General features: G+C 40.4%; 1 protein-coding gene across 10 annotated transcripts in view; it reads left to right on the top strand.

Annotated features, from left to right (window-relative positions):
* DMD (dystrophin) overlaps positions 1–12,163 on the top strand; it is a 1,298,312-nt gene that overhangs the window by 172,715 nt on the left and 1,113,434 nt on the right. The window contains exon 1 of one of the 10 annotated variants that reach the window (XM_075033518.1): positions 8,337–8,610. The exons of the other annotated variants lie outside the window; for them this stretch is intronic. Coding sequence (XP_074889619.1) covers positions 8,568–8,610 — 43 coding nt within the window. The 5' untranslated portion in view covers positions 8,337–8,567. Of the gene's footprint in view, positions 1–8,336; positions 8,611–12,163 lie in introns of those variants that run through there. 10 annotated transcript variants of the gene reach the window in all.

The following is a 12,163-nucleotide window of genomic DNA, read 5'->3' as shown; positions in this document are numbered from 1 at the left end:
ATTCATCAGGAATTGAGTATCATATATTTTGGATGCTAAGAAGATAGAATGCCTCCTCTACTTAACGGAAAACATTACAGAAAGATAGATAGACAGACAGACAGGTAGATAGATACGCCAGTCCTTTGAAAGGACACAGAGTACTGGCTCTTGCCAAACTGGAAATGAAGTGCACCTCTTTAGCAGGAGATAGAAAGATGATAGGAAGGAGGAAGAACTTAAAATGCAGAAAAAAAGAGACTACTTTTTTTCAGGTTTTGAATTAGGGTTTTTTTCCGATATGTTAGAATTACTAATTAAACATTGCACTAAGGAAATACACTAGCAGATCTTTGGTGTTACTGATCTAATCACATTAAAATATTATGAGCACTCTGCATATTAAATGTGTAATCTCCTCAATCTTTTAATGCTGTGGATCCTATGTATTGGAATTTACCTGAGATTGGACTAATTTCTTTTGGGCCTAATGGATAATTTGGTTTTTAGACATGTGCTTCTAACCCTGCCAGAGTACAAGAGAGAAAAACGTCAATATGATTAAATTTAGGAAGGAATTTCCCGATCGAACCGGGTTCTGTCACAGGACAATAATCTTGAGCCCTTTTTCAAATATTATTTATATTTCTACAGAGTCAATTACCTCTTTTTAGTGGAAAAAATCTCTTAGTGATCCTATTAGTAAGAATTTATAGGCAGTTACTTGTAAGGCAGTCTCATCCTGGCTTTGTGCCCTCCTGATCAGCATTGGCCAGTTTGGCAAGGAATTGGTTTGCAGCACTAGAGGTATCCAGTATGTCTTTTGCTTTAAGTAACATTTTATTTGGTTTTATTTTCTGTGGGTTTATTTTTACATTCACTTAACACATTCTTGTGTTTAGTGTCCTATTTTTTAATCATAGTTCACTGGCAGCAGCATCATCATTTTGCAATCATCTTGACATTTGTAATGTCAGCTCTGCAGACTTGCATTAACCTCATTTTGCCATCATCTTGATGTACTAACCTGCATATAGAACCGCACAGAAATAATTTAACATTCATCCTAGTGTGTGCAGTAATGTCTCATTAGACTTGAACTAACAGAATTTTGTCATCATAATTTGCTGTCATAATAACCCAGTCTTCGCAGATTTAATGTGACAGTCTTTTGCCACTGTAACTAAGGCTTTGAGCAATTGTCATCCAGGGGGACTTAAGGTGAAATCAATGTAATTAAAACACAGACCCTTAATAGCCCTATACTTCAAGCAGTTTGTCACATATCTTAAACAATAATTGATCATGCTAGTGTTTAGCACTTGTTTAGCTTGTAATTGTTCGTTTTCTACATGGGAAAGAAAAAAAACAGAAGTTGAACGCTGAGTGACTGGCAGAACTGCTAATAGAATTTAGGTCTCCAGATTGTCGGTGTACTCCTGTATGCATTGGGCTGTTCTCCTTTCGCAGCATAATTAATTTTGTTTATGAGACGAATACAAACTTGAACTGTATGTGACAGGTCGTATTAACTAGTTTGTAATTCTTGTTTCAGAGTGTTACGGAAATACAGAGGTGAAAGGCATTAGATTTCTTCTACTGCAAGGGTTGAGATAGATCGAATACACTTTGTTACCCTTGAAAGAATTTGTTAAACTTTTCCTTACAGGCTTCTAGTTACAAGGGTTTGATGACCTCTGTGCGTATATGTTTTCATATGTGTAATTAACTCGGTACTCTCACAATTTTCTCCTAATATCAAATCTAAGTTGACTTTCCCAAAGGATGTCCCTCTCCTCGGCATACATGAAAAATAATAGAGCATTGTCCTCTTTAGATGCTGAAAGGCAGCAGCTATTTAGTCCTTTGCCTTTCCAGACTAAACACGTGACGTTCCCTCAGTCTTTCTTTACAAAGAAAACTGCCTGTTTGGATATTTGTGATGCTAAGTGCTCTCCAGTTTATCTGCGGCTTTCATAATGTGTTGTGTCAAAACTGGACGCAGCTGAAACGTTGACTGGAGCAGAGTAAAGCTAAGGGACCTCATGATGGGGTGACTGGGATGCATAGGCGGCTGGCGCTTGAGTTGTGTTTCCCTACAGAAATCTGTGTTTATGTTATCAGCTAACACATTTGCTATGCAAAATGACCTTGAGTTGTCTTTGGCAGAGATGATACAGCTTGCCTGCAGACCTAGGTGAATTCTCTGTCTCGTACTTATGGATTGTTGATTCTGATTCACAATTACCTCTTAGTTCCTTATTGATATTCTTTGCAATCAGCTTGGCATTTTTCCTCAGCTCCTTACTTATTGTATTTGCTTTGTTTTTTAAATACCTGCTTCTCTTCTAGACTGAATTTGTTTTTGTTTGCAGTTGTTTGTTTTTAACCAGAGGAACTTCTTTTCTTAGTAATGACATGTAGGCACCTAAACAGTGTTTTCAAGCATCTCCCAATTATCTTTCACATTTCTCTGTTTAACTTCTTTCTCCTTAATGATGAGGGTTTATAATTGTTTTCAACTTTGTGAAACTGGGTCCTCTTAAAAGCTGTATAAATATGCACACGCGTACGTTACCATTGCCAGCACTTGCTCGTGTGTGCACTTGGTCTCTCTGTGACATACATGCATGCAAATGTGCGTGTGTGCATAAAAATTGGTTAGTATTTTACTATTGACATGTGATGCAAGTAATCAAGTTATCATTATTAGTTGCCTTTAAGCAACCACTCATTGTGGAGTCAGGGATTGGTTCCTCACTAATGTTGATGACATTGAATACAGACTTCCCTTGGGTGAGTGGCAATGGCTTTCAGAACTGGGGTAAATTTCACGTGTTTTTTGGACCCACCCTGAGAACATAACGGCACCAACGGGCTTTCTGTTGAACTGGGTGACCTCATGTGATGTGCTGTGTCTCACTTCTGGTCCGTGTGCCCAGATTTTCTTCCTATGGGCGTTGAGAAGATGGGGAGAAGAGGGACAGGCTGATCTCAGCCTTTCATGGTCTGGACACACAACCAAGGGTGGGCCAACAAAAGAGAAAGCCAGAGCCAGGCACCTCCTCCCCCCAGTCCCGAGGGCAGTTTGGGGCAGGAGCCTATTTTAGATACTCAGACACTCTCTGGAGGAGGATCCTCTCTGTAGGTTACGCGGGATGCATATGGTGATTGGACTGAGTTACACGCCTAAATCTAGAGAAAAGAATATTAGTTAATAAGATGTTCTCCCTTCTGGCCATCTGAGCCTCTCTGGAGAGATTAAGACCAGATATTTTAAAGGCATAAATGAGTAATTCTAATTCCTCTTTATTACTTGGACTCCTACCATGTATATATCAGTAATTAAAATCTTCTTCCTCTTCTCTTCTTTGTACTCTTAATATTAGTTCTTATATAATTTGCTATCCTTTCTTACACTTTCCTTTTGATGGCTCAGTATATCTTCTGAGTAGTCTGGTCCAACTGACTCCAGTTAAGCTTGATTTCATTTCTGGTGAGGGGAAAGTTGTTTCTGAAAGTTGGAGAATTGACAGGGCTTGAGAATAAAGAACTGCAGAGCACGAACATGACGCATGTAGGAAATGGAGGCAGCAAATACAGCCCTGCTAAATCTGCTTGGGACCTCACCCCAGTGAGGGTTCCGCTAGGTAAAAAGGACTGGTTGTTCTTTAGCTGAAGCTTTCCAAAAGGGATAGTGATTACTGCCTGTTTTCTGAGTGTTACTTGTTATGTTGAACTAGCAAGAAGTGAGCCCAGCCCTACTTTGTGCTAGATGCTCTCCAAAAAAGAGTAACCCCTATTCCACAGCGACTATGGCACGAAGGAGATGATAACTTGCTTGGGGAGAGCACAAACACATTAGTGAACTAATATCCTGGTTCATATGCTAGAGCATATTTTCAAACAGAAGTGTTTCATGATATAGAAATGCACTGAATGGAAACTAGATGGTTTTTTAACAGCCCCTTGTATATGAGAGGGCTTTGCCTTAATCATTATGTTGACTAATTTTTCTGACTATAAACTTGTATTTATATCTTCCACTCTGGAAGCCAAAACCTACTACTTCCTTCAGAATTTAGCGAAAGTGATTTTTTTTTTTTTTTTTTGGTCTTTTACTTTCTGGTCTGCAGATCAAATAAGCAGACAGACAAAAAAAAAACAACCCTTGCAACCTGCACTAAAAACCTCTACAATGTATTCCTTTTTGAAGTAAAAATAGGCTAAGAAATGAAAGTTCTTTAGTGGCTCACATTGGAAAGATTTTCTTTTTTTCTTTTTTTTTTTTTTTGCTTGCTGGTTTCACAGGAAAATCAGAAGCTATCTGTTTACTTCTGTTGTGATAAAGCTGTCGAAGATTTGTTTTTTCTCTGTTGCTGACATCCAAGTGGTTTGGTTGTGGGTTTTTTTCCCATAACAGGAAGTGAATAACAAAAAGACTCCAAGCCAATATACCACCAGGGCAAAACCCCACGCTGCGCTTTAGTGCTTAGAAGATTCCCACCCTAGTTCTCCCTTCACATCAGTCACACAGTCCCTAGAGCTCAGCACTTCTTCCCACACAGATAGATGTGATAGATTTGCAAATACTGGCAAGAGCAGAGAGACATCTTGTTATAAACCTAATGGCTGAACTGAGTGACAGGCTTGGATTGCCTTTATTTTTTTTTTAGGTCAGCATTTGGCAGGGAGTTAAAAACAGGGTGGAATAAAGGTTGAAATGTTTTCTGAAATTATAATCGAAATATCATCTGTCTTAGGTTTATGCTGTAAGCACTCTGCCTGATGTTGAGTTGTATTGGCAAACAACATGTGCTACTGGGTTGTTTAAAAAGTCGTAAGAGGTTTGTGAATCAGTTCTGCGTGGCATGCTACCTATTTGTTATTTTCTTGTTTTATCTGTTAACAGGAAAGGAGATGCTGTCTGTGTTAGATGATATAAATGGCAATGTAGTGTGCTTTCTTTTGTTGGGGGTTTGTTTGGTGCTTGTATCATAGTAAATTACAGTGAGATGGAAGATTTGTTACTCTGTGGAGGTTGTTAACATGAAGTTCTCATTTGATTTATTTATGTTGAATTGGGGACCTCTCCTCCCATATAAATTATTTGGGCTACTGTAATATTTCTTTTCTATGTCAAAACCATAATTTTCCAATCGTGTCGTCTTTTTTTTCTTTTTTTTCCCCTGACAGAGAACTGAATTTCAATGTAGCCCTTTAATATGGTATAGGAGAAAAAGAGTTAGAGACCTGAGAACTTGGCTCCCATGTCCAGTCTAAGGTTTGACCATTATCTTCAATTCCTAACCTCCCTCTGGTTTAGCTTGCTGAGACAATAAAATTGGCTGCCAAATTTGGACGTTGAAATCCATTTGTTTTCTAAGGTCATGCTGACGTATGCTGAACCCAAAATGGTCCCTGAACAGGCAGTTTATTGTTGGGCCTTGTTTTCAGATTGCTACTGGCCTCTTCGGCATTTTCTCCAGCTCTGCACTACTGTCACGCTCATGCCATTAGAAAAGAGATATTTTCAACTTTATCAGTATTTTGGTTTTGAAAGGACTTCTCAAGCTGGAAAATAAACAGCCTCTGTATAAAGTGTTTGTTAATGGGTGGCTGAAAATCACCCTAACCATTACTGTGAAGAAGACAATTTTCTTTCATCTCACCCATTACTGATTGTGAACGAGGAAGGCAACATTAAATGAGAGCTGCCAGCAATCATTTTAAAAAAAATATACATTTTTATCATTCCAATTTTTCTACATTTTCCAACTTATCTGTGACTTTGAAGTTTGCTCCTTTCCCCTCTTGTAGCACAAGCCCTGTAGTCTCAGAGCACCGAGCAGGTCGGAGCCTACTGCTTGCGGCATTTAGAAGGGAGAGTGAGGCAGGTGCCCTCTGACTACCAGCATTTATTGAGTGTACCTTGATTACTTCACATAGATCTACAGTGAGGCTGTGACTTGCTCTCTGTTGCTGAAGAGAGCCAGAGCTTTTAGTGCTGGTTCAGACAAAAAAAAAAGCTATAAGCAAGCAAACCTGGTGTGTTAAAATGATAAACCTGTTCCAGGTTATACATGCAATATAAGTGTACACCATGCTGGCCAGTAGGGACTGACAGATGCATATAAAACCTCTTTTCAGTAGAGTTGATGTTTCTCAGTGTTAACCAATTACAGCATTCATAGCTGCTGAAAATAGTATTTAATTTTTAAGAGCCTCTCAGTTTTCTTTACATCCCCCCCCAAACCTAAAAACAAACCAACTAACCCCCTATGAATCCCAAACCAACCAAAAAACCCAGCAGATTTGAATACTCTTGTTATTTCTCTCTATGGCCCAAAAACCTTGACTCTTTTCTCATTGACTGGAGTAGTGTCAATAGGAGGAAGGGGAAATGTTTCTAGGTTGAAGGTTTCTGCACTGCTGTGAATGGAGCAGGGGCTCTCTTGAGACACAGAAGTTTTGAACTCCCCCAGCAAGAAGAGGGGAAGCAAATCTGGATTTCCTGCATCTGGAGGATTGTTTAATTTGTAAGCTATTGTAAATATTACCACTAGACACTTCTTTGAGCCATGTTTTAGAAGAAAGTGTGGAGTAGCACTGCATTTCTTGCAGAGCCTGATCTGAGTATTCTCTGATGGTCTCAAAGACATTGTCAGAGAGGATGAATAATCCACATGAATTTTGTGGGTTATGACTGGAGCTAGGTGGAAAGCAGAGCTCTGTGGAGATGAAAGCCCTCTAGTCATATTCAGAAACAGAGATTTAGGCACCTGGAAAGTTTTGAAGAAAAAGTTTGTCACCTTGAAATGAATACGAGCCAGGAGGATCACAGTTCTAGCATTAGACACCTACCTTCAAGACAACTTTCACCTGTAGTCCATAAGTACATTAATGGGCCTCAGTTACTGACAGCACGTGCTGTCAAGGGTGACCTCAGTTATTTTAAAACAGAACTTTTGCACAATAAGCAGTTCCTTTCCTGAGTTTGCTCGGTCTCCTTTTCCCTCAAATAATCAAAATGCTGCTGCTGTCACAGCATGCTCTGCTCTGCTTCAGATTATTTTCTACATCAGTTCATGACTTGCAGTTCCTGTGGGCTGCAAATTAATCCTTAGGAGTCTGTTGGCGTGTGCTGTACATCCAGGTTCTCCAGCGTATTAATTTGACTATCGGTGTAGAAAATGCCAGTGGCTGTAAGGGCATATTATGCACTTAATTTTTGTGTTTATTTTACTGTATAATCCAGGAATTTTCTTATAACTTGTAGTCACCATGACTAGACACTAACTTTTAAAACTGAAAAATATCATTTTTCAGTTTTTTAGGGATAGCTTTCAAAATATAAAGTAATTAACAGCTTAAGAGTGTTTTTTCAAAAGACTTTTCAAATGAAGCCATGAATTAATAACATGATTCTTTACAGCCTATCTCTGAAGGCCATACATACTGTACGAAGTATATACTGTAGAAAGCAGCCTTATCAAAATCTGGGTTTGGGTGGAGGATGCCACAGTCCCATTCTCAAGTATTGTGTGGATGCCTGCTTTTCCTTCCCGTATAAACTACGGGGGCCTGGGATTGAATGCAGGGGAGAGTGTGAGCCCAGGTCCCACCTGTTTGGGACCAGCAGCTTTTGGGATTTGGGAGTGAAGGGATGTTCCCACCGTTAGGAAGAGGCAGTGACAGACAGCTTGCGTACAGTCCTGCCTCTGCTTCTTCTTCGGAGTGGTTCTGGGCTGTGTATAGCAGCAGTACCGCGTGGTTTGGTTGGGAGTGGAAAGGTCAATTGTAAGTCAATAGCTTTTTTTTTTTTTTTTTAAAAGCAGCTCCTGACTTATCACAACCTCTGTTAGTATTTACACACTTCGTTTGGCGACAGCACTATTTTGGGGTTTGTTTATTTTTTTCCCCTGCTTGGGAGAGAGGTTGCAATCCCCAAAGTCTCATCTGGGAGAGAATGGCCAAATACAGGAAGGTTAGCGCTCCTCTCCCAAAAAGGGAGGATCCCGTCTGGATATGGGCTGGGGGTCGTTTGCTGGGGAGGGGGCAAATCTATTTCATAGGGCTCCCGGGGGAACTGCACAAAAGGGAGCAGTAAACATCCTCACCTCACTCCGTAGCGCTAAATGTTCCTGGGGAAGCCGTAACACGTAATTTAAATCCATTGCACATGCCACCCTGGAAGCAGAGCCTTATATGTCGAGTGCATGGGCTGTCCTATTATGGGAAATCAACTTTGTTTTGAGGGAAGCACAGAGCATTGCTTCTGCGCAGGTCCTGGAATTTGAAACATTTAGGGGCCTCCAAAGAGCACTGGCATTAGTTACCATGCCGGCTGGGTGGAAGTGAGGATCCCTGCCTCTCCCTGCCCGGGACGCGGACCCTGCCGGCAGCTGCGTCCCACCGGGGAGCTTTCCGCGCTCTCCTCCGCAGAGCTCCGTGCGGGGACAAATCTGTCGTAATGCAGGGACGAGCCTAATTCAGCAAAAGCTACTGGAGCAGCAAAGTTGGAATATACTTTGCCAAGAAGTGTTTTGCTGTTGTTTTCTTTTTCCTCTTTTTTGTGGAGAGATTTCATGTCTGCTCACATGCTTTGGTATGAGGAAGTAGAAGATGATTGTAAGTATGAACAGACTGACATAATTTATCACAATATTCACTTTGACAGAGCAGTGTAGTGCTACGCAGCCCACTAACAGCATGCATTTTTAAATGTTTACTTTCCAAGTCTAAAGAAGGAGAGCACCGGGGGGGGGGGAAATAAAGAGAATTTTTTTTGTCTCTGTTAGGGGGGTAATATCCTGTACATTCTATATAAAAGAAGTGCTCCAGAAACAGCACCCTGCTCTCCTTTGAATAAAAATAATTCCTTTCTTCCTGAGGTTCACCACTTGTTAAAACATGGGGTTAAAAAAGAAAGAATCGAGAAGACAGACCAATACATTTGAAAAAAATAGTCATTATTCTAATAATCTGGCAACACATCAAAGGATTAATCAGTTTCTTTGAACTTTAATGGCATACACAGTTTCACTGCCTAATATTAACTTACGGAGTAAGAGAGCTCTTCTTCTCTGGCCACTGAACTGTCTGGTAACAACCGAATGAGGGGGTGTCAGTTTTGCTCAAAGTGAGCAGCAGCTGAGCTCTCCCATGCGCTTCCCAGAAAAGAACAGGCATGTTTTCCAGACTTGCATTTGTTTGTTAGTTTAAAGCTATCCTTTCTGTGCAATAAGAAGAAAAACGGAGGATGCCAAGAATAGGAGGCTGAAGAGAGCCAAGAATGAAAGAATGACAAGAGTTTTAAAATCCATCTACCGTGCTCCCAGATGATCTTTCTTCTTCTTCCCCTACCCAAGCTCCCAAAACAGATTGTGCTGGGGAAAAAAAAAAGTGTCAGTATTGTCCAGACTTTTATCTATCGTCCCTGCCTCCTGTTTTATAATCTGTTTTGGCTCTTCCACTTTCAGCTTAGTCCTCTGTCTTTATAATGACAGAATTTCTGTTTTTCTGATCATAAAAGCCAGGGGAATACATACACACTGTCATTTTCCCCCATAACATATAATGGACTCTATGGTCACTAACTTCTGATGAAGCTTCCTGAAAATAATGTTAGATTTTTTTATGTTTGAGAGGAAGGAAACTTAAAGGGGAAAATTTCAGGGTGCAGGTGTTGTCTTATGCCACAGTTTGCTTTCCATTTTTTTCAAGATGAACTCAAATTGTGTTTTCTTGTGCAGTAAATAAGACTTAAATCAGCTATGGATTTTCCAGAGTTTTGTACCATAAGGAGAGTTTCTGCAGTGGTAGGACCCTTTACTTACTGGACACAGTCTGACAGTTCAGGAAGGGGTAGAATAATGATTACACATATTAAATAATTAGAAGGCAGATTGCTTCAGTTCTGAAAATATTGGGGGTGGGGTTGGGAAGAAGCAATGTTGTGGCTTTCTCTTAAGGGCTTTTACTCCTGGTTGGCAAGAGGAAGATGGCACACTCTAGAGCAAGCCACATAGTGCCCAACCTTTTCCACTAGTCCTCCTTAGAAAGCAATAAGGAGGATTTGTTGTCTTCATTTTTCTATATACTCCTTTTCCAAGGGATTCACAATATCAGTTCAGACTGCTTGTCCTCAGCCTTGACGAGGAGATGGTGCTGCAAGGGAAGCTGGGCAGGTGCTTCCTAAGGAAGGGGGAAAGATCTTTGCTGCTTAGCTCAAAAGTTATAATTGCACTCTGAAGATGTAGTAGGTGAAAGAAAGAAAAAAAAATAGCTGCGTTAGAGCTTTTGAAAAATATGAATAGAAAACCAGAGTTGCATCTAGCAGATGAATAGCATTCATGACAAGAGCCATTAAATCACTTGCTAAATTATGTCACGTAACTATGTTCATATCTAAAATGAAAGGGAGCTGTCCTAGCGCTTCTTCAGAATTATTTAGCTGAATTGATTTCCTCACCTGTATCCTCACTCCTTCAAAGGGCATGGCATTTTTCTCAATATAATTTTGTATAATATTGTTAAGGTTTTTTATAGTTGTATTTCAATAAAAAAGGAAAAACCGTATCTGCACTTTGTGACAAAGTGTGTCTAAAATAATGCTCTTAAATTTATCCCCAGCCTTCATTCAGGGCATGTCACTTCTCCTACTTGTTGCCTGTGCTTGCTTTGCTTCTTTCTCTATATCGGATGAAAACTTTTTGCTCTTAGAGGTGACAGCATTGCTTTCTAAATCCATCCTTTTTCTTTTCTGAAAAGTCCCCTCTCCAACCCTCCATCCACCTCTGCATTTGCTTCTTCCCTTTTCTCTTCTGCTCTCTCCTGTGCCACAGCAGTAAAGGCGGGTTCTCTATTCCCTGCTTTCTCTCACTTCTGCTGAGAATGACCTTTATGAAAACATAAAGGTATTTATTCATCGCCGAGGGCTTTACTTTCTTTGCTGAGCTATTCAGTGTTTACTTCTGCCTGAGCTAGACTGGAAACTCCTTGGGGCAGCGACTGTCTCCTCCTAGATTCCTGCAGAGTCTTTGACAATGAGACCTAAATAATAAAATGGCAGGGAAATGAGATATCATAAATTTCATTTTGTTTTAATTAAGATGAGATTACTGTGAACTTTATCTCAGAAGCCACCCTCCCTAGGGGATTCAGTATCATATGCTGTATTTCTTCTCCTAGCAGATATAATCCTCTTTCTGCGTCCTCAGTCTGACACGGAACCAAATTCTGCTTGCAGTTGCACACAGGCATCCTCTTTCTCTGCTTGGATTTGCACAAAGTAGCGACTAAAAATAGAATTAATCATCAAACCAGAGCCAGTGCAGAAAAGAAACTAATCCTGCCTGAAATTTGGTGGCCATGAGGGGACTCTTACCAGTTATCATGGGTTTACTGAGCAGGGGTCCGTCGAGGTTAGTGCTTTAGCTCAGGTCAGAAGTGCATTTCGGAAGTGAATTCCCAGATGTCCCTGCTTATCACCGTGTATCAGCGCACATCTCGGAGGCCGCGTGATTTGCTGTGGCCCAAGACAACTCGGTGAGATAGGAGGAGGATGGCAGCGAATTTCTTTGGATCTTGGATGGGAGGAAAGAACTGCTCGTAAAGTCACTCCCCAGCTGGTGCAAGAGGGTGCTTTGTCCTGTCTGCTCCTACCTGGTGTTTACTCCCTCATCCCTGGTCCCCAGGCTGCCTGTGGGCATCGCAGCTGGTCGTGGCTCTTTCCAGGATGGCTGCTGAGCAGGGGACCGCATTCAAGGAACAGTAGTCTGGCAGGGTTTTACATATGAAAGTGGTAATCCTCTGAAAATTAACTCCCTCACTTTTAAAAGTTTTTTTTTTCAAAGGAAAAGATTCAGTTACTTTACTAATGGAATATAGTTACTGAGCAGATAGAGTTATTTATAACTGAAAAGGTACAATATTTGTAGAAAAAGGTTAACCTTTGACTAATACTGTGAAATTACTTGAGCCTCAGAATTGTCCAAGGGGTTAAGCATTTTTAAATGATTGCCAGAGGGAACAGGATTAAGCTCATATATTTTTGTCATGGATTACTGTTAGACAAAATCATATTGAACGGGATTGTGAACCAAGCAGCCTTGATTTGAAAAGGCTGACTTGTTGATTTTCACAGTATATTTTCAATTAAATGTTACCCCAAAGTTTAATT

This window comes from Buteo buteo, chromosome 8 (assembly GCF_964188355.1).
Source record: "Buteo buteo chromosome 8, bButBut1.hap1.1, whole genome shotgun sequence".
Taxonomy (NCBI): Eukaryota; Metazoa; Chordata; class Aves; order Accipitriformes; family Accipitridae; genus Buteo; species Buteo buteo.
Note: the sequence above shows the minus strand (reverse complement) of the source record. Positions and strands in the feature narration are given on the sequence as shown.